Genomic DNA, 24,117 nt, shown 5'->3' on the forward strand with positions numbered 1-24,117 from the left:
TCAGACGAATGGAGTGGCCTGTCTGTTCTCCAGACCTAAACTCCACCGAGCACGTCTGGGATGCTCTTGGCCGACGTATCGCTGCACGTCTTCAAACCCCTAGGACACTTCAGGAGCTCCGACAGGCACTGGTGCAAGAATGGGAGGCTATAACCCAGCAGCTGCTCGATCACCTGATCCAGAGTATGCCAACCCGTTGTGCGGCCTGTGTATGTGTGCATGGTGATCATATCCCATATTGATGTCGGGGTACATGCGCAGGAAACAGTGGCGTTTCGTAGCACATGTGTTTCGGGGCGGTTATCTCAACTAATCACCAATACCGTGGACTTACAGATCTGTATCGCGTGTGTTCCCTATGTGCCTATGCTATTACCGCCACGTTGTGTGGCACCACATTCTGCGATTATCCTTAGTTTATGAGCATGGTGTAGTTTCTGCTAGAGTCTGGTCTGTGACGAGAGTGGAATATCTTCGCCTTTTTCATCCCACAGGGAGTACATCGTTCAATACTGGAAGGTCGGTGTTATCAGCAATCTTCTGGTATGTACGCAATAGCCCACTCTTCCCTCTGATATCAGGAGGACGGCTGTGGCTCGAGGTAGGTAACCAGTACGTGAGAGCAGATCGTATTGACACACTAACAATGCGCGTGGCCTCGTTAAGTTGTACATCTGTCTTTTGTAGTTGTGGACTATTAAGCTAGGCGCACAATACTCTCCTGCTGAGTATACCAATCCGAATGCTGGTACTCGAGGAGTGTCCCCTGACGATCTCAACGAGTGCCACAGGGTTTATGGAATATGCAGTTTCTTCTTTTCAGATTAGTAGTTGTTCATGTCAAGTGTTTCTTAGACAAAAGTGTCCTATCTAACGTGATCCCAAGGTATTTTGGATGCTTGTTATTAAGTTTGTCTCCCTCAAGATAGACATCGAGTGCTCTGTGTGCCAATCTGTTCGACAGATGAAAACACGAAACTTCAGTTTTATTCGAGTTTGGTTGCAGCCTCCATATATTTAAATATTGGCTTAAGATGTATACCGGTATATCAAAAGTGTTGAGTAGCTACCGTCCAGTCGTCCGCATAGTCAAACTTTCTGGACTATGTTGAAGGAATATCAGATCTATATATAAATTACACAAGAAAGGAGCGAAAGTAGATCCCTGTGGTAAGTCATTTGGACAGCTAGTGTCTTTTCCTGCAGTTATCGTAAATGTCCTTCCTGCTAACATGTTGTCAATTAGTATTACTGTCCGTCTGCATGGGACAAGTTGTAATAATTTATTGGTATCCTGCTTCAACAAATGTTATTAAAGATAAGAGTTGATCAGCACAGCTCCGTCCTGGTCAGAATCCAGCTTGCTCAGTATGAAGGTTCTGACAGATTACTGGACTAATGCGATTGTATAGAATTCCTTTCAGGAACTTATAAATGTGCTCAATAGTGCAATTAGGCGATAGTTCACAAGACGGTCTAATGTCTTGCTGGGCTTTAGCATTGCTGTGGTTTTTGATTGCTTCATTTTTTTGTTGGACTGGACCAGATTTAATAATATCATCGAAGAAATCCACCAACCCTCTTTTTGCGTGGTTCCCACTACGCAGGAGCAACTCTGGGTGGATTCTGTCATTTCCTGTCGCCTTTCCAGGTTTTTGAGTTTTGAGAGCAGCAGAAATTTCAGATACAGAGAGATATATGTACCATACTATATTCCTGGATTTATCATTTCATACTGGTTTCTGAAAGTTTTCATAGGCTTTTGTTCTATAGTCTTCCTTCCAGTGCTGCCAGTTCATGACGTTTTCCAGTAATTACGTGACATTCCCCCGTGAGTCAAACTCGTGACAATTCGTGCAGCCTTCCCTTGGTATAATTCCAATATTTCCTGTTGATCCTATTAGGTATGTGTTATACTCGCCTGAGCAGTATTCCAGGATGGTTCACACGTTTGTGGAATCCCATTTATCAACAGACCTCATTTCCCAGTACCCTAACAACGAAGAGAACATGTAGTACATTATACAGTAACATTTGTGAAAATTGTAGTGCGCTGAAGAATAGATGAGCCGGAGTTCGTTACACCATAGATAAGGAACATCACTGTAGACAAACTATTAAGATTACAGAACCATATATGATCTCTCACTTTGAGACCATGTTGTTAAGCCTCCAAATGAGGCAATCGGCAACTCTAAACGCTATAGCATGAAGTAAAAGAGGGCCTGGATACGCTCCCAGGGAATGTGTGTGTGTCCACAAAGCATCAACAAGAGGTTGCTGGAAGTCTGAGACAAATAAGTTACCAACCATATCCCTAACACTTTCGATGGGGGCCTTGTTAGGAAAATTATTCGAAAGTCAGAAATGAAAAGTAGTCCTTCGAAGGAGACACTCCAGTGCTCACCACATGTGGCTGGTCATTGTCCTTCTCATTTATGGTACTCACAGTCAGTGAAACCTGAAGGAAGGGCGGACCTCGTTTTCAGATTTGCCTGGCTTACCGATTACTGTTCACATTGCCATCAATATATGATGAGTAGTGTTCGCATGCAACACTCAGTGGCACCCAAAACCGTAACACTTGTACGTTGTCCATATATTTGCTCTTGAATTCGCCTTAGAATTCAATATCTGATTTTAGAATATCTGTCTAACCATTATATAGTGCGTCTCGCATCTCCCTGTGTCTTCTGGCCACAACTGCATGCGATTTTTAAACTGTGTATTTACTATTTATTACCAACTGAAATTCACTGGAAACTCAAGAAACGTTATCCGTTTCTCATTTCTATTGTTGGATTCTCATTCCCTCGTAAATCTACTTTCTATTTCTTCCCGTACTATACGTTTCCGATCCTTCACCTTATAGAATTTTCATCTTTCTTTGCATACTGAATTACCAGTTCAGTCCTGAAACACACAATCTATTTCATGTTTGCGACATTCGCATGTATACCTGAACTGTAGTTCTTGATGATGTGGGATTGGTTTTGAATCTGATGAAACGAGTCCTATAACTTAAATATTTACAGTAACACAAGTCTTTGCCCTATTTTATTGTTTATAAGAATCCTATTCAATTTGTAATATTCTCTGATGTTACTGTTAATTGCCTGAGCATGTATTTCATTTTATTTCACTGGTCCTTCCTCCATCTAGTTTCAGCCTCTAAATCTCCGTTTTCAGACTTTATACTTTTGGTATCACATTTAGACTGTGGACGTTTCATGTTCCAACTGATGGAATATTATGCTTCCATTGGTTTTTTCTTATGACTACCTTCCCCTTGGCAAATTCCCCCTAGATGTTCCAATACAGGACGATTCAGAAATCATTTTCCAGTGCAGAGATTATCATAATGCATTTTCAGTTATAACTGACATTTCCTGTGATTACTTCCCGTGTCCTTAATGCAGCAATCAACTCTGACTCTTCCGCATTTTAAGGGCCGTTTCTGGCCCAAGGGCAAAAGGTTACTCTGATCCTTTTCGGCTATTGCACCCCCTCGTGTTACGAAGCCGTTGACAGCCTAGCTTCCTGAGCCACAGAATCGAATGAGGTATCCATATCTGTCATTCAGTCTAATGTTATGCGACTGTTTTTACCAAACTCTAACTTAACTTGTGTAAAACCCGTAAGAGAGGAACAAATTAAACCGGAATACTGATGAATGAAATAGAAATTAGTACTAGTGGTTTCCAACACAGAGCTACACAAAGCTACATATATTTTGATTTCGGCCACTGTGAAAGCCGACTGAACGCCACTGAATGCGAGGGTCACGCTGTAGGCCATAAAACGCCAGGGTGTCTGCCCACAGTGCTCTTCGCAGAACCACTGCTCGCCTCTATGTGTGACTGGAAATTCGAGGCAGGTAAACTCAGCCAGAGTTGTGTTTTGGTGAGCAGAAGTAAGAAAAGAAAACCGTTCTCGCGCCAGGCGTCTGGAGTCAGATAATGCAGAGAACATCTCCAGGATGTACAGGAAAACAGAGTTTGTTTTCAAGAAGCCGTGTCCATTGGATGTGTACTGCATAATGGCCAGAGTTCCAGAAGAACTGCTATTGTAGAGGGAAACAGCGGGAAGAACTTCGCCGAAAATCAGGTGTTGTGAACATAACATCTTAGAAAGTGGAACGGGTGCAGACAGTTGAGACTTGTTTGTGGTGAGCGAGGCGCCGACACCAAACATGCTGACATCAAACTGAGTGTTTGAGGAAATATAAACCCTGCTCCTATTAGTTCATGTAAATTATCTAGGAGTGCGAGTAGAGAGTGTGGCTTTGCTTCCAGAGTTCTTGGCGATGGCAAGTACAGTGAATCGTTGGCCTTCCACTGTGCAGGTAGTTGCAATGACCGTTGGCCTGTCGCTGTTTGGAATGTTCCTGGTGCAGCTGCTGGCTGAGGTGGTGGAAACGCCGTTGCTCCTGGCCGCCAATGGTGACATCGACAGGCTGATCCACGACATGAGCGTGCTGGGCATCCACCTGGACACCTTCTGGAAGTGGCTCTTCATGCTGACGCAGCGGCGGCGCTTCATCCAGCTGCTGCGACAGATGGAGCGCAGCTTTTGCCTCGGGGTGCTCGCGTGTCCGACAGATCGTCTCGCACTTCAGGACGGTTACTTGCAAGGGCAAGGAATACAGGTATTCACTGTGTGATGGCATAAGGGATATACCAGCTCCCACAACTACCTTAGTTCGCTGTGTCGTTTCCCTAGAGTTGCTATCACCAAATGGTGTCCACACACTTCAGTCTTACTCGTTATGGTGTGAGAAAGTTCCATTTTTTCTAGAATGTGCTGCTTTACTTCCTGTGTTCAATGATAACAACAATTTACTGTAGTAAAATCGTAACTGATGCCGAAAATACAGTTATTCATATATATGTGTACTCTAAACTTTCAGATGCTGTATTTGGTTGACTTGATGTGCGGAAATCTTGGCCTTCAATGGATGATTTCCCAGTAACTTGATGTGTTAAATGTACAATAGCTGCAGGTCTATAATCATTGGATTCTGGAAAGTTAATTAAGCTGTGAGAGTCTAATTCCGAGAAACAACGTCACTGGTTCCATACGCTTCTGTTAGTTGTGTAATTTAGCTGATGTTAATAACAGACATGGAAAGTAGTTTATCGAAAGCTATTACCAGAAGAAGGGACAGTTAACTGGTGCATCTATTACAGCATCCAGGGATAGCTGGCTTCTTCCTAGAAGAAGTAAAAAGAGGAATATTTCAAGGGAGCAGGAAAAAAATAAGAATGTGTATAACAAATCATTAGGCATGGTGGATGTACTAGTTAAATACAGATGAAAGCGTTAGCATAAGATAGATGATATAAGCAATGGCACCTAACCAATCAAAAGTGTGATGATCAAATAAAAGAAAAGAAACTCGCAATTATATTCGACTTTCGTTCTGAGACACAAGGAACTTAGAAAACATATCATAGCCACAGTGCAACACCCTTTAACTAAAATAATTAAGTTTTAGGGTTATGGAAGTTCTTCGTTATTTATTTTATTGCGTTCTTTAGATCTACTCTCCCTGTTCATATAACAGGTCGTATTTTTCTACATTTTTGAAGTTCTTACATGTTCAGATTGATTACAAAGTCATGTCTCAACTTCGTAATAATAATAATTATATATATAGGGTATCCCACTTACCTTGACAACCCTAAATAACTGTTTGCACAGATGCAAATTACAAAAGGTTTCCAGCAAATGTTCTTTAGCCGTCAGTGGGACATCAATCAGCATGATTGCCTTCGTTGTAGCTTTGCTTTTTCCAAAGATATGAAGAGCGGTATGACTTTTTTAAATGGACCCGGTATTTTTGATTTGGTAATTCATTTCCTCTTCTAAAGACCTTTGCACGATTTCCATTTATTTTGTTGTTATTGGGTTGGTGAATCTAATAAAACACGTCCCAGGCCTTAATGTTCAGTAGTTTTCCAGAACATCTAGAGAACCAAAGACTATTAAACAAGTAAATTTGTTTACTTTCCATTAAGAATGTAGAAACGTTTATGTCATTGTTATCAATCGTTAGTGAGTTGTTTCAGTAGTTTCCTAACCTTGAAACGAGTTAGTTTTCGGTATTGTTCAGTGAAGGAACACAATAACAACAGTGTAGTAACTGTTGTAGTTTGCAGATTATTTATGAAATAGGGATGCGTTTCAAATTTACGACATAGGAATACGCGGATATGGTGTTTATTTATGGCAAATATGGTAATGCTACGGCTGCAGTTCACGAATATTGCGTACGTTATACAACTAGGAGGATTGTGAATGCACGAAGCATTAGTGGAGTGTTTCGAATGTTACGGGAGACAGGTTCTCTACCTAGCGTTCATAATCAGTACGAGTGCTCGATACGTCAAGACGATGATGAAGATATTATGGATGTCGTTCAACATAGTCTAGGTACCAGTACACGATGTATCTCTCAGCGATTAGGCATTTCATATTGTAAGGTACGGCGTACATTAAAGTACAATAATCTGTATCCTTCCCACAAACAAAAAGTATATCATTTACATCCGTGAGATCCTGCCTTCACTTGGAGTTGTGCAACTGGTTAAATACTTATCGGCAGTTATACAAATACATTTTATTTACTGATGAGGCACAGTTTAATCGAGATGGTATAGACAATTTACATAACGAGCACATATGGTCTGAAGCAAACCCACATGCAACAATGCAACGCAATTTCCAGCAGCGATTTAGCATAAATATGTGGAGTGGTGTTATCAACATACACTTCATTGGACCATTTATTTTCCCAGGACGTCTAACTGGCGAGATGAACTTACAATTCCTTCTAGAAGAAATGCCCCGTTCGCTCGAGGATGTTCACTTGCTACGCGATTGCAAATGTATTTTCAGCATGATGACGCGCCTCCACATTTCACGAACGCCATTGCTACACATTTAAATGAACATTTTCCCCAGAAATGGATTGGTCGTGATGCTACACGTATGTTGCCACCCAGATCGCCCGATTTAACATCAATCGATTTTTGTATATTGGGATGGATGAAAGACATAGTTTATGAGGACAAAGTCAATACACGTGAGGCCGGCCGCGGTGGCCTCGCGGTTCTAGGCGCGCAGTCCGGAACCGTGCGACTGCTACGGTCGCAGGTTCGAATCCTGCCTCGGGCATGGATGTGTGTGATATCCTTAGGTTGGTTAGGTTTAAGTAGTTCTAAGTTCTAGGGGACTGATAACCACAGCAGTTGAGTCCCATAGTGCTCAGAGCCATTTGAACCATTTGAACCAATACACATGAGGCATTACTTGCTCGCATTATGAATGCAATAGACGAAATTACGAACAACCCTGAGAACCTAAAACGAGCAACAAAATCTGTTCATACACGTGCAGCTAAATTCGTTGAGCTCGGTGGAGACATCTTTGGACATTTACTGTGAATGTACTGTGAAATTGTATATACACTGTACAACTTTTTTAACACTGAGCTTTGTTTTTTCCGGTTTAATATGAATTCACGTGTGCTGCGGTATTAATAAAAGCAGACTATCTGACCCATTCATATAGTTTCAGTTAACGTTATTACAATTTTTTTAAATTAAATTCCTTACATCTTCTGATGAAAACTTAGTGCAATTGTCTGGAATTTAGAAAAAAATTGGGCCAAGTAGTTAATAAATTAAAAATTTTACGAAATTACTTCTTTGCTTCTCTGGATGTTCTGGAAAACTACTGCAGATACAAGTCTGGGACATGTTTTATTAGATTCACCAGATCAATAACAATAAAATAAGTGGAAATCGTGCTTTACTTTAACCTCGTACAGTTTTTCGATGGTTTCATATCAGCGAAGTTGCTAAATTTCAGGCAAAATCTTTTATTAGCCGTTACTCCATAACTAAACATTTGCGCACCTACACTTCTGGAAATTGAAATAAGAACACCGTGAATTCATTGTCCCAGGAAGGGGAAACTTTATTGACACATTCCTGGGGTCAAATACATCACATGATCACACTGACAGAACCACAGGCACATAGACACAGGCAACAGAGCATGCACAATGTCGGCACTAGTACAGTGTATATCCACCTTTCGCAGCAATGCAGGCTGCTATTCTCCCATGGAGACGATCGTAGAGATGCTGGATGTAGTCCTGTGGAACGGCTTGCCATGCCATTTCCACCTGGCGCTTCAGTTGGACCAGCGTTCGTGCTGGACGTGCAGACCGCGTGAGACGACGCTTCATCCAGTCCCAAACATGCTCAATGGGGGACAGATCCGGAGATCTTGCTGGCCAGGGTAGTTGACTTACACCTTCTAGAGCACGTTGGGTGGCACGGGATACATGCGGACGTGCATTGTCCTGTTGGAACAGCAAGTTCCCTTGCCGATCTAGGAATGGTAGAACGATGGGTTCGATGACGGTTTGGATGTACCGTGCCCTATTCAGTGTCCCCTCGACGATCACCAGTGGTGTACGGCCAGTGTAGGAGATCGCTCCCCACACCATGATGCCGGGTGTTGGCCCTGTGTGCCTCGGTCGTATGCAGTCCTGATTGTGGCGCTCATCTGCACGGCGCCAAACACGCATACGACCATCATTGGCACCAAGGCAGAAGCGACTCTCATCGCTGAAGACGACACGTCTCCATTCGTCCCTCCATTCACGCCTGTCGCGACACCACTGGAGGCGGGCTGCACGATGTTGGGGCGTGAGCGGAAGACGGCCTAACGGTGTGCGGGACCGTAGCCCAGCTTCATGGAGACGGTTGCGAATGGTCCTCGCCGATACCCCAGGAGCAACAGTGTCCCTAATTTGCTGGGAAGTGGCGGTGCGGTCCCCTACGGCACTGCGTAGGATCCTACGGTCTTGGCGTGCATCCGTGCGTTGCTGCGGTCCGGTCCCAGGTCGACGGGCATGTGCACCTTCCGCCGACCACTGGCGACAACATCGATGTACTGTGGAGACCTCACGCCCCACGTGTTGAGCAATTCGGCGGTACGTCCACCCGGCCTCCCGCATGCCCACTATACGCCCTCGCTCAAAGTCCGTCAACTGCACATACGGTTCACGTCCACGCTGTCGCGGCATGCTACCAGTGTTAAAGACTGCGATGGAGCTCCGTATGCCACGGCAAACTGGCTGACACTGACGGCGGCGGTGCACAAATGCTGCGCAGCTAGCGCCATTCGACGGCCAACACCGCGGTTCCTGGTGTGTCCGCTGTGCCGTGCGTGTGATCATTGCTTGTACAGCCCTCTCGCAGTGTCCGGAGCAAGTATGGTGGGTCTGACACACCGGTGTCAATGTGTTCTTTTTTCCATTTCCAGGAGTGTATGTTGATACTGTTTTCTTTAGCTTTACTTGTAGAATAACATATTAAAATATTTGCATGTCTTCGTAAATCACCCTGTATATACACATATGATCAAAAGTATCCGAACATCCCCAAAAACATATGCTTTCGTATTAGGTGCAGTGTGCTGCCACCTATTGCCAGGTACTCCATATCAGCGACATCAGTAGTCATTAGACATCATGAGGGAGCAGCTTGTGTCATACGTCTGTACGCCGAATTTCCACACTCATAAACGCCCCTAGGTCCACTGTTTCCGGTGTGATAGTGACGTGGAAACGTGAAGGGACACGTACAGCACAAAAGCGTACAGGCCGACCACGTCTGTTGACTGACAGACACCGCCGACAGTTGAAGAGGGTCGTAATGTGTAATAGGCAGACATCTATCCAGACCATCACACAGGAATTCCAAACTGCATCAGGATCCACGACAAGTACTGTGAAACTTAGGCGGGAGGTGAGAACACTTGGATTTCATGGTCGAGCGGCTGCTCATAAGCCACAGATCACGCCGGTAAATGCAAAACGACGCCTCGCTTGGTGTAAGGAGCATAAACATTGGACGATTGAACAGTGAAAAAATGTTGTGTGGATTGACAAATCACGGTACACAATGTGGCGGTCCGATAGCAGGGTTTCCGTATGGCGAATGCTCAGTGACCGTCATCTGTCAGCGTCTGTAGTGCCAACAGTAAAATTCCGAGGCGGTGGTGTTATTGTGTGGTCGTGTTTTTCAAGGAGGGAGTTTGCACCCACTGTTGTTCTGCGTGGCACTATCACAGCACAAGTCTACATTGATGTTCTACATTGATGTTTTAATCATCTTCTTGCTTCCCACTGTTGAAGAGCAATTCGGGGATGGCAATTGCATCTTTCTGTGTGTGTGACTGGCAATCAACGGCTCGAAGAAACTATTCCGAGATATTCACCGTCAGTCACATTCGGTGATGCTACTAACAAATCTCTCCTCTACCCTATCACCTTTTTATATTCTTAAAAAACAAAAACAAAATATTTATGTTTCAAACTTACATTATTGTTATTTTGAAAAGTATTATTCATTCTAAATGTTGTAGCTAAAACAAAAGAAAAGAAAACTGCAAACGATGAAAAATGAAAATTGTAAGATGTACGGCCTGTTATAAAACATCACGTAACAGGTCTATAGTTTGGCAATAAATAAATAAAAATAAAAATCTTTGAACACGATCGAGCACCTGTTCATATCGTAAGGCCTGAATAACATCCCTCTGATGGACGAGCCTGCACAGTCTTGACCTGATCGTATAGAACACCTTTGGGATGTTTTGGAACGCCGACTTCGTGCCAGGCCTCACCGACCGACATCGATACCTCTCCTCAGTGCAACACTCCGTGAAGAATGGGCTGCGATTCCCCAAGAAACCTTCCAGCATCGGATTGAACGTATGCCTGCGAGAGTGGAAGCTGTCATCAAGGCTAACGGTGAGCCAACACCATACTGAATTCCAGCATTACCGATGGAGGGCGCCACGGACTTTTAAGTCATTTCCAGCCGGGTGTCCGGACACTTCTGGTCACACAGTGTATAATTCATGAATATATTATGTATGAGTACCAACAGCAGATGAGAGACTATATAGATCTCCTGTATCTGTATTCACTAAAGGAGTGAAATGGAAGTTTAACAAGCATTTCGAACTAGATTCTAACAGAGCTACTGGTATAATCCTAAGTGTATTATATGTCCACACCTTTATAACGTAAACATTGATTCCTCCCAACCCCTCCCCCGCTCTGCTTTTTGTCAGAATTGTGGCGGGACAAAACTCAGACTAGAAGAGGTATTCTGCTCTTCGTATGTAAATATGATGAGAGATTCCGTTTGCACAAAACTGATTGACGGTGTCTACTTGAAACGCTGAGAAAATCGAAGAAGCCAATTGTGCAGATTTAAAACTTTCTACGTTAAAACTGCAGCAAAAGATGGTTTATAGCCCCTCCCTCTCATGTCTAATTTGAACTTCCAGTCTTTGCACTCGTTTTTCCACTGTAAGGTCAAAATTTCATTACATCAGTCGAATTTCACAGATCCTGTCGATGGGGGTCTTTTTTATGAGGAATCATCATCATCATTTAAGACTGATTATGCCTTTCAGCGTTCAGAAAGCGTGGAAAGGAGTCCAAAATGTGTATTTTATGTAAGTGCAATGCAACAAAATGACTTGAAATTATAAATGATATTTGTATTTTGGTGTTAATGTTAATTACAAAATAGCCTCAAATATTAATTTTAAGAGTATCTGTGGAGATACTCTTCAGTGTTGTAAAAGGAGTTGCCCAACAGTAAGTTCTGACATTCAGCCTTATACTCCACCACATCAACTCTAAGGTATTTATTATGTCTGACAGGTTGCCGAATGCACTTGAGTCCTTGTATCTGACTTCCTTCTGCGCTAAGGTTAAGCCCCTGAAACCGTTGTAGAAGCTGCTTTGGGTCTTAGTGTTATACTGATGCTTATCACCATTTTTTTGAGAAAAAAGAAATATCGGTAATGGCAATGGCCATTAATGAATGTATTTTGATAACACCTCGCTTACACGCACACGCACACACACACACACACACACACACACACACACACACACAAACACTTGTAATGTAAAAATATGAAAACAGTGATATGTGAAAAATATACAGCAGTCTGCCAATATAAACGTATTCTTAATGACTCAATAGTAGCGGCTGAAAACATTTTTCAGAAAATGGCTTACAAGAATGTTCTTAATAGTGCAATATCTTTTAAGTTAGCCCGACACAGATCAGTAATTAATAAACTAGCTCAGTTCTTAGGGTACTTACGTAATCGTCGATACTTAATTGTTCTTTCCTTTTCTACCCAATACCAGAGATATTATTCCAGGCTCGTGAGAACTCGTGTGCTTATTGCACCAGAGAATATTTCACAAGCCTGTTCGATGTAAACGATTGCAATACGTAATTTAATATCGTGGTTTCGTCTCGATTCCCCAATACAAGATGACAAGAGCAGCATCTACAAATAAAATCCTGTAATGGAACTGGAATCCTGTGACTAGACCTTTTCTGTCTGGGATTTTATCTCGTTATATAAAGAAAAGCTGTAAGTAAAAATTGTTAAATTATTATCAGCGGCCGCCGGGCTTGTAGGATCTGCAAGAAAGTTAATTGTCCTAACCGACGGCACGTCTCGTAGATGAGCTGAAAGAAAAATGTTAAAGATTTTCTAATATGTCGCCTAACAATGAAAATTCTTTGTTAAGGCCCATTTCTACTTAGGACAATCCAGGTTTCAGATTACAAATTGATTGACCGCATACACAAATTCTTTTGACAAAATAACCATTCATTTTTCCGGTTTTAAGTACAACTTACATTATTAGCTGGTACAGCAAGATGAGCTTTACACAAGTACGTCCTCTTAGGTCCGTATTCAAGCAGATAAGAGAAGAGAAGAGAATGACAAAGGAAAGATAGTTCATGCTTAGAAGCGCAAGAGTCCAAGGAATAACATGTCCATTGTAGTTCTATCTCTTCTTCCTTGGCATAACTTGTCGGTTCTTTATAAAATTTATCGTAATATTTAGTTTATATATTTTTTTAAACCGAAGACCACCCAGGAGAAACAGTACACACTGCACCTTAATTGCGCACACACACAGAGTTTGTATATACACTCCTGGAAATGGAAAAAAGAACACATTGACACCGGTGTGTCAGACCCACCATACTTGCACCGGACACTGCGAGAGGGCTCTACAAGCAATGATCACACGCACGGCACAGCGGACACACCAGGAACCGCGGTGTTGGCCGTCGAATGGCGCTAGCTGCGCAGCATTTGTGCACCGCCGCCGTCAGTGTCAGCCAGTTTGCCGTGGCATACGGAGCTCCATCGCAGTCTTTAACACTGGTAGCATGCCGCGACAGCGTGGACGTGAACCGTATGTGCAGTTGACGGACTTTGAGCGAGGGCGTACAGTGGGCATGCGGGAGGCCGGGTGGACGTACCGCCGAATTGCTCAACACGTGGGGCGTGAGGTCTCCACAGTACATCGATGTTGTCGCCAGTGGTCGGCGGAAGGTGCACGTGCCCGTCGACCTGGGACCGGACCGCAGCGACGCACGGATGCACGCCAAGACCGTAGGATCCTACGCAGTGCCGTAGGGGACCGCACCGCCACTTCCCAGCAAATTAGGGACACTGTTGCTCCTGGGGTATCGGCGACGACCATTCGCAACCGTCTCCATGAAGCTGGGCTACGGTCCCGCACACCGTTAGGCCGTCTTCCGCTCACGCCCCAACATCGTGCAGCCCGCTTCCAGTGGTGTCGCGACAGGCGTGAATGGAGGGACGAATGGAGACGTGTCGTCTTCAGCGATGAGAGTCGCTTCTGCCTCGGTGCCAATGATGGTCGTATGCGTGTTTGGCGCCGTGCAGGTGAGCGCCACAATCAGGACTGCATACGACCGAGGCACACAGGGCCAACACTCGGCATCATGGTGTGGGGAGCGATCTCCTACACTGGCCGTACACCACTGGTGATCGTCGAGGGGACACTGAATAGTGCACGGTACATCCAAACCGTCATCGAACCCATCGTTCTACCATTCCTAGACCGGCAAAGGAACTTGCTGTTCCAACAGGACAATGCACGTCCGCAAGTATCCCGTGCCACCCAACGTGCTCTAGAAGGTGTAAGTCAACTACCCTGGCCAGCAAGATCTCCGGATCTGTCCCCCATTGAGCATGTTTGGGACTGGATGAAGCGTCGTCTCACGCGGTCTGCACGTCCAGCACGAACGCTGGTCCAACTGAGGCGCCAGGTGGAAATGGCATGGCAAGCCGTTCCACAGGACTACATCCAGCATCTCTACGATCATCTCCATGGGAGAATAGCAGCCTGCATTGCTGCGAAAGGTGGATATACACTGTACTAGTGCCGACATTGTGCATGCTCTGTTGCCTGTGTCTATGTGCCTGTGGTTCTGTCAGTGTGATCATGTGATGTATCTGACCCCAGGAATGTGTCAATAAAGTTTCCCCTTCCTGGGACAATGAATTCACGGTGTTCTTATTTCAATTTCCAGGAGTGTATATCATCAAAGACAATAGAGGACCAAAAAGCGTTCGCCGTGCTAAACCTTGTAGGATTTTTTCTTAAATTCTGAGTATATATTATGTTTATAAATAACGATATGGGACTGATACACTCTGCTTTCTTATCATGAGGTTAGATAAAGACCAACAACCTGTTGTGCTCACTATTCCATAATATTTTAAATGTTGTGTGAGAACATCATAGTTCATGTAGCCAAAATCAAGAGCCCCAGCCAAAATATTTACAATGTTAAAAATTGTTGGCGGCCGTTGTGGCCGAGCGGTTCTAGATGCTTCAATCTGGAACCGCGAGACCACTGCGGTCACAGGTTCGAATCCTGCCTCGGGTTGGATGTGTGAGATGCCCTTGGTTAGTTAGGCTTAAGTAGTTCTAAGTTCTAGGGGACTGACGACCTCAGATGTTAAGTCACATAATTCTCAGAGCCATTTGAACCATTTTAAAAAAATTGTTAATTCATTGATTCTCGTATTTCACCAGTCAGATTAATTATAGCCTGTTCAGCTGGCAATCCTTTTTGAAATCCAAACTGCTCGCTGATGGGTATGTCATCTACCTCTACATCATACTCGGCAAGCCACTTAATGGTGTTTGGCGGACGGTACTTCTGGTACCACTGATTCCCTTTACTCTGTTCCATTCATGGATGGTGCGCGTGAAGAATGATTGTTGATAAACCTCTATACAGGCTCTAATTCTTCGCATTTTTCTCTTCATGAACATTACGTGTGATGTACGTGGAAGGAAGTGATATGTTGTCCGACTCTTTCTGGAAAGTTCTCTCTCGGAATTTCAATAGCAAACCTTCCGTGATGCACAACGCCCCTCTTGTGATGATTGTCAATGAAGTTTGTTGAGCATCTCGGTAACGCTCTCGTACCGACTAAACAACTCATTGACGAAACGTACCACTCTTAGGTCGATCTTCTCTCTTCCTTCTGTCAGTCCTACCTGGTAAGGATACCATATTGATGAACAATACTCAATAATAGATCAAACAAGTGCCTTATGGATGAGTTACATTTCCTGAAGATCCTTGCTATGAATTCAGTCTGCCATCTGTTTTCGCTACTATTTGTTTTATGTGATCATTCCACTTAAGCTCACTCTGGCTAATTACCCATAGATATTTTGTGGTAGATATTGTTTCCAGCAGTTTCTCATTAATAGTGTAGTTGTACAGTAGTGGCCCTTTTTTCCCCATGTATGGACAATATGTTACACTTATTTACGCTCAGGATCAACTGCCAGAACCTACACCGGTCCTCTTTTCTCTGCAGATCACTCTGCAAATCGATACGGTTTTTCTGACGCTAGTACTTTTTTATAGATTGTCGCATCATCTGCGAACAGCCTTAAAGAGCATCCGACATTCTATACTAGATCATTTATGTACACTGTAAACAATAACTGTCCTAAAAGCATGATTTTAATGGAGGAAAATACAACCTACAACGGACAATGTATTCTTTTATTAGACAGCGAGAGGTTCCCCACGGAAGCAAAATCTAATAACGGTCAGCGACGTGGCGGGGTCGGTCGGCTGCGTTTTTGTTAACGCTATCTTTCAGTCAGCCTACCTCGACAGTATCCTTGCCGATGTCCCTTCACTCTGTGGTAGCAGATACGTGCTATGCAGTGTAAAGTGGCGTTGATGATCACCACCTACCACACAGAGGCCACGTAACTCTAGTTGAAAGTAAGTTCCTGGAAGTTCATGATTAAAAAATCGGGCGTTCGGGATCTTCAGTGTGCTTGCAGAAAATCGTTTAACATTAGATTAACTCTGCTTTTTATTCGTATTGAAACACATGAAATGGCTATCAAGTCCGTATTTAATATGGTAAAACTTATCATTGTAAGTTCGCTGTCTGTATAACAAATATTCACTCGTAAAGCAGCCAGAATTTTAGTAAGACCGACCCGCCTAATTTTCACGTTCTACCAGTCACAGAAGCACCACAATCCGCGAGTTAAACATTCGGTCGTTTCAGTGGTCTTCTTCGTAAGAGGCGTACGCCAACGCGGAGTTCTACTACGACCAGAAAGTTCAGACGCTCATATCTCTCAAACTATTTAGTTTAGAAACACCATACTTTCATTAAAATGTTCGTAACTCCAGGTGCTTCAGTCATGATATGTTCTTACCGAAATTAGCTCACTATTTCCTCATCTTACAGAGCATTTTTAGGGAGCGATCTCACATCATGTTATCCGCAGACCGGCTAGCATGCGACTCTTCTCGATGTACCCGCCTATATGCCCACTCCTCTTTTCGCCCGGGAACAGCTTAATTCTCACTGGCTGTTGATCCAAACGACCAATCAGAACGTTCCTTCCACATCATTCTCGCGGCAAATCTTGGCTTATCCAATCACTAATTTGATAGTAATTAATGTCAACAAAACTTCAATTTCTTGTATTTTGTTTAGTCAAAATAAACTAAGTGCGAAATACTCTTCTAATTGATAAATTAACTTATTCAGCCTCTAACTTCCATTCTGGCTATTTTTATACAAAAGCAGGCACACACCGACATACGTCTCCGGAATCGTGGTTGCAACATAACTTTCCCACGGTTCGTTTGTACAAGGTTTTACGAAAAATGAAATATTAAATTATAACGTACGTCCCACATACACTCTATCATCCTCACGCACTCACACGGCAAAATATAATCAAATAATAATTTTGACTGATTTTTGTATTATGTAATGCACAGTGAGTAAATTTTAAAAAGAAAATTCTAATTAATTGATTTTTAAGCACTGATAACTTTGTAATGGCTTCAAATGATATTGAATGTCAATCAGTTATTGTTCCTAACTTGGTTTTTTTAAAAAAAAGCGTAGGTTTTAGGAGTTTTTGGTAATTCTCTTTATCTCTAGAACTTTAATAAATAATAAATCTGAACTTTTGACAGCATCATTCCCTTAGTAACAAAAGGCTATGTCCCAAATTTGAACAAAATCAGTTAATAACTAATATGGATTATTTAGATTCGTAGATGGTATGAATCTTCGTATCGACTGAATGTTACCCTACCCAGTTTTCTCACGGCAGGCGGCGTCAGCTGTGCTGTGAGCAAAGCGAAACAAGAACATAGCCATCCTGCAGCCACCGTACTATACGGCTGCGTGCCTTACTGCAACGAATGTCATCTCTTACTAACTTACTGCGTTACGGATCCTATTACACTTCGTTGGGGTACTCCGGAATTTACCTTTACGTCTGTCGATTTTGTGCCCTTAATAGCGCTGTGTTGAGTTCTTTCTGCGAGGAAATCTTGAATCCAGTCGCAAATCTGGTCTGGCTATCGATAAGCTCGATTTATTCAGTAAAAATCAGCGTGGAACGGTGTCAAATGCCTTCCTGACGCCAAAAACATTGCATCAACCTGAGCACCGTCTATTACAGCGCTATGAATCTCAAGGAGGAACAGAGCGAGTTAAGTTTCGCAGGATCTCTGGTTGCTTCATCCATGTTGATTTTTACAGAGAAGGTGTTCGTTCTCCAAAAACGTCATAATTCTTTAGTGTAAAACATGGTCCATAATTCTACAGAAGATTGACGTCAACGATGTAGGTCTATAATTGTGTTCATCTGTTCTGCAACCCTTCTTGGAAACAGGAGTGACACGAGCTTTTTTCTAGTCATTAGATGTCCTTCGTTGCTGCTCGAAGGGAAACAAGTTCTTTACCATAATTTTTGTAGAATCGTACAGCCATCTCACTTGGTCCTGATACCTTTACACTATTGAGGGATTTGAGTTGTTTTTCTGTTTCGCGATCGGTTATCTCAATATTTGCCATTTCGACGTTCGTACAATGATTGAAAGGAGGGACTTAGTGACGATCTTCCGCAGAGAAACAATTTCGAAAGACGGAATTCAGTATTTCGACCTTTTTTCTATTAGCTTCCTTTTCGGTGCCAGTATGGTCTCTGAGTGAATGAACTGATGATCCGAACCGCTTACTGATTTTGCGTTAAGACCAAAACCTTACTCAGATTTTGTTTGTTAGCTAGGTTTTGATTTCTCTTGAATCTGAGATGAAGCTCTCTTTGTTTACGGAGCAGTTTTCTAACACGGCTATTAGACCACGGTGGACGTTTTCCATTCGTTAAGACCTTGTTCGGAACATACTAGTCTACTGCCTACTGAACGATGCATTTGAACTTTTTTTCCATTTGTGCTCCACATATTCGTCTTCATTGATGCTGACTTATGAGATACTCTACTATTTGTATTTTGTCACAGCTGTTGCGCAAAAATATCTTCCTACATTTCTTAATATTCCCTGTAAACCAGAAGTCATAGTTGCTATCACAGGTACTAAGTGTTTAGAAAGTCCACTGTACATGATTTTCTATAAACATTTTGAAAATAACGGCAGTAAAGAGATGGATCAAAGCTTTCCATGATTTCTTGTCTCCTTTTATGTGAAGTGACCGGAGAGGAACATGTTAAGTCTGTTTGGAAAAGTGGTACATTGGAAAGATTCTGTACACAAATAACTCAGTTTATTAGTAAGTTAGCTGGACAACATTTGATTATGTTGCTGCTAACTTTGCCATAACTACTTGAACATTTATTAATCAGAGAAATGATAACAATGTAAACTTCTTCTAGAGTTGTAGGATGTAGTTTAATTTTGTTATAGTTGTTTCGGAATGTGTTCTTAGACGCTGTAGTCTATCAATGAAGGAATGGTTCAAAACTAATAATCTGCTACTGACTAGTGTCCGGCAGTTTAGGCTATCTTTGACAAGTTTACTGTCTACCTTTGAAGAAATTCATTTTTCTGATTCATTTTTCCGCTTCACATGTCCCAACCACTTACAGTTTTGTTGTTGGAGGAGTTTATTTTTCCTTGCATTTTAATGCTGTGGTCGCATGGCTTAACATTTTACAGAACAGTTTGTAATGAGCTCCTTAATTCTAAATAGATCCTTCTGTTAGTTTAGCATGATACTGCGATCCATTTTGTAACTTAGGATTTATGAGCGTTTAATATATCTACACAGGTTAAATTCTGAGAACATCAATTTTCAAAGTAGGCAGTGACTAAGTCACAAACCATGTAATATTGTTCATTAATACTAAGTGTACTGACTATTTTTCATCTGTCTGGGATCTCTATCAGGTAGGACTGATAGAGTTGATGGAGGAAATTCAACGAGAAGCGGTGCGTTTCGTCACGGGATCGTTTAACTTGCGAGAGAGCGTTACGGATGTACTAAAAAAACTCCACGTGCAGACGTTACAAGAGAGGCGTTGTGCATTGCGGAGAGATTTACTATTGAAATTTCGTGACAGCATTTTTCAGGAGGAGTCGGACAACATATTACTTCCCCTCCCATCTACATCTCGCGTATTGATCACGAGGAGAAAATTCGAAAAATTAGAGCCAATGCAGAGGCTTACCGACAATAATCGTTCCCACGCACTATTCGCGAGTGGAACAGGTTTGGAAGGGTCAGATTTCCCTTGGTGTTACTTCATTCTGTTTGGAAAGTAAGAAGTTCAACCGTGAAGTTGTTTTACATATAATGCAAATTTACAATGTAGGGCCCTGAGTATTGTGAGTTTTTCCATTAACCGCAAAAAAAATTCTGTTTCTGCAGCACAAGCTTCAAAATGCTGATCACTGGTAAATCTATGGGTATCACTCTTTGTATATTTACATCCGTTCTTAGTATATGTGGCAACTCCAACTTAATCCTCACCTGCCCTGCAGTAACTCAGTGCCAACATACCCCTACCCGTATTTATATCAGTGGTCGAATGCTGTTCTCTGACACATATTAACTCTATGTAGTTTACAAATAGCAGTTCATCTAAACAAATCAGAAATTAACTGTTTTTTTTTTAACTTCATAATATTTCCGATCAATAAATTTAATTTAACAACCTTCTTATCTTCGCATATTCCAGGTTCAAAATTTTCAGTTATACTTTCTTCTTTTGATATTGATAACCCGAAATCTGGGTTTATCTAAAAAAGGGTGCTACCCTACGATTGACCACAAGTTTCTCCTATCAGTGGCACTCCTGCAGCCCCCCCCCCCCCACTCTCTGCCCCTTAAACATTCTGCTATCAACGTAGTCACCTTCTCTGTCCCTTGGCATCGAAACGCGCACCATTACTCGTGAAGCCCCACCTGCCAATAGGACCAAAATAAACATTTGCCAGCGACTGAAGTGCTTGCCCCATCAACACACCAACGGGAGCATGGTGTTGTCACCCATTCTGTGTTGCCACTTCCGCTGTGCAAATCATTGTGGGTGCCTATCCATAATAAGAAAAGTCTCACCTATTTCATGAAAAACAAAACTCCAGACATAATTAAAATTAAGGACAAATATTCGACATGCGCAGAGACACTATTGACATATTCGCCATACAACTTCGTATTCTTTTTCCTGGCCACATGCTCTGTGACACGGGGTCGGCATGTTAATCTGGATTTCGCAATGTTAATGGTACATCATCTGATGCCCATCCTGTCAATATCCCCCACCCCCTCCCGCTATTTATCCCATCTGTCTGCGTCTAGCGTTAGCCCAAGTGAAGCTGTGAGAACGTGTTCATAATCGTGTAAAGGCGGGACATGGGTACCAGCCCTTTATTCATCTACGAAGGCCATTTCAAAAGTTCTGCATAGTGTAAGACACACTTTAAGAAAATAATTTACTTTACATAATACCTTTACAAGCCTTCACTGTAATTTCCATTCTTACTTATGACAACGTCTCAACGTTTTGGCGACTTCTATATTCCGGACACAGCACCTTCAGTTTTGACTGTCTGATTACTGGGGTCATCTCGCTGGAAGCTTCATCAGCTGTATCTAAACGTTTTCCATGCTGTTGATCCTTCAGTTTGGGAATCAAATCAAACTCTGTTGGCCTCACATAGAAACTATATGGTGGGTGGAGAGGTATTCCCATCCATATTCGTCGAATGTTTCTCTCACTGCCAGGGCGTTAGCGGTCTTTCACTATCGAGCAATTGAAAACACCTACTGCAAGCTTTTCAGGCGTTCTTTGATGAATTTTCGGGTTCAAAAAATTTTGCTGAAACAACTTGGAGTACACGCCTGATACAGACGTTCCCTAGGGCACTCTATTTCTAACTATGACTCCACGTCATATGCAGAGACCATCGTCAGTTCCATCTTTGACTGATGGCAGCGGAAAGTTTTCGAGTGTGGAGAGTCGGAACTCTTCCACTGCGACGACTGAGGCACCAATTCTGGCTCAGAATCTCATATCCAGGTTCCATCAACTGCAACCGTCTTTTTCAGAAGCAGTTCTCCTTCTGTTCGATAACGTTAAAGCAATTCTCCTTCAATTCTTTGCAATTTCCTCACAGGTTTTTCGTCGATCCTCTCTCAAAATGTCGTTAGCAATAACCTGAGATGTTAGGCTCTTGCAGTTGACGGCCTTCCACTTGTCAAATTGTTCTCAGTGCTTACTGGACTTTGACACTGGACTCGCATTCGGGAGGACGACGGTTCAATCCCGCGTCCGGCCATCCTGATTTAGGTTTTCCGTGATTTCCCTAAATCACTCCAGGCAAATGCCGGGATGGTTCCTTTCAAAGGGCACGGCCGACTTCCTTCCCCGTCCTTCCCTAATCCGATGAGACCGATGACCTCGCTGTCTGGTCTCCTTCCCTAAACCAACCAACCAACCTTACTGGACTTTCAGTGGAACGAGCAGACCACCGTGGTACTGTGCTACCATCCACTAATCTATTCCCACCCACCTTTCTCAGAGCGTAAATTTCCTTTATGTTCTTTCAACGTAGAGATTTGATTTTCATGTAGAAACGCTGGTCACTACGTATAATCCGACCTGAGTTACTTTCTCTTCCATTTTAAAACTGAATTACTCACGACACAGCCACGCGATCCACCCAACACATACACGACCGCCACACCTATGGTCTCACTCACAATTGACGTGAATTAGATAGGGAGGAAATCGGCAGTGCTCTTTTCAAAGGAGTCATCCGGAAATTTGCATAAAACGACTTCGGAAAATCACGGAAAATCTAAATCTTGATAATCGGAAGGGGATTTGAGCCGTCGTCCTCTCGAATGCGAGTACAGTGTGATAACCACAGCGCCACATCGCTCACATATGCTAGTTGGTTTAAATAAGACTATAAACAGATCCGTTCCACTGGAGCTAATCGTAACGGCTCGAAACAGACACAAATTCAATATTTATTTGAGTCATTGCTGAAGTTATGTTTGTTATATCACATTCAGTACCGTATCCATCATCCCTGTCAATACTGTTCCCTGCCCGAAGCATTTTTACAACACTATCTCCTTTCGAAATTCATTGCACAAAGAACTCATTTATTCTTCTGTTTGTCTGAGGCATGCACGTGACCTAATCTCCTAAAATGTGGACGGCTATACGGGGATTTTAACAGCTGTCATCGAGAATACAAGTACAGGTCTTATCGTAGTGTCTTTTTCTTTTTTTGAATGTTAAGAAATTGTTTGACAGTAACAATCGTTTCCCCTAAAGTTCTTGAGAGGTATTGGTAAACATGAGCTGAATTTCTGTAATACTGTCACTCTGTTAGTCCCCTACCACTATCGTTGACAAGTTCTAAGTATGTTACTGCGTCATTTCAGAACCCGCATGGGGAGAAGCATGAAAGTGGGAATTGTGTTGCACAGTAGCACATTCCCTTACGCGTGTAAAGTGTGAAGGACGTAAGACGTAACGCCCCCTTTATTGAATGAAGCTGTTAAAATCCCCATAGAGCCGTCCACATTTAGATTTTGTATGATTACCGTATATCGCTTAAGGTGAATGCTGGAATATTTCCTTCGAATGGGAGCGGCCGAATTCGTCCCCCATCCTTCCCCAGTCCGACGTTGTGCTCCGTCGCTAATAATCTCGACTCGGCGGGACCCCTCCATTGTTTTCCAAGAAAAAAAAGTATGATTGTTATTTGATCACTGACTGGGTGAATTCATTGTAAGTAAAACTAATTTCAGACGTGCAAAAAGGGAGTCTCATAGGGCCATCAGTGATCCCAATAAATTACCTGGTGGATAATGCCAGAAGCTCCTTGAGGTTATTCGCAGATGATGCTACTTTTTGTAGGAAAGGCGCAGCGCCAGAAAACTATAGCTAAATGCAGTTGGAATTAAATGTAGCACACTGTGCATGAATGGTCATGGAGCCTCTTACTGTTATGTTATGCTGTTGGTAGCTGCCTGCAGTCACCTAGAGATGAATAACCGCATAAAACTAGCTGTAGGAGAACCAAATGGCCAGAATGCGATTTACTAGAGGAATCGTTAGAAAATGCATAAAATCTTCTCGGTTTTCAAGCCACTTCAATTCGAATAAAATTCTCAAACTTTCGATGGCTCCCTCTGCCATCGTCGTCAGGAGTGAAACCACTGACTGCTGGGACGGCACGGTTTTCCGCTTATACAAGCACGACTGCAGCCTCTGCCACCACTCAGAGAGGCATGCGCGGAAGATTAGTTCAACAGCTCTAAGCAGCTCCGGCCCGCCACGGAGCCGAGACCCATGAGAGTCTTTCTCGTAGGCCTCGCAAGAGACCGAG

At 42.9% G+C, this 24,117-nt stretch overlaps 1 protein-coding gene across 1 annotated transcript in view; it reads left to right on the forward strand.

The window, feature by feature from the left end:
* The first annotated feature begins 4,450 nt into the window (after positions 1-4,450).
* LOC126484876 (uncharacterized) overlaps positions 4,451-24,117 on the forward strand; it is a 199,396-nt gene continuing 179,729 nt past the window's right edge. Inside the window, exon 1 of the mRNA XM_050108472.1 lies at positions 4,451-4,648. Coding sequence (XP_049964429.1) covers positions 4,469-4,648 — 180 coding nt within the window. The 5' untranslated portion in view covers positions 4,451-4,468. The remainder of the gene's footprint in view (positions 4,649-24,117) is intronic.

This window comes from Schistocerca serialis, chromosome 6 (assembly GCF_023864345.2).
Source record: "Schistocerca serialis cubense isolate TAMUIC-IGC-003099 chromosome 6, iqSchSeri2.2, whole genome shotgun sequence".
NCBI lineage: Eukaryota > Metazoa > Arthropoda > Insecta > Orthoptera > Acrididae > Schistocerca > Schistocerca serialis.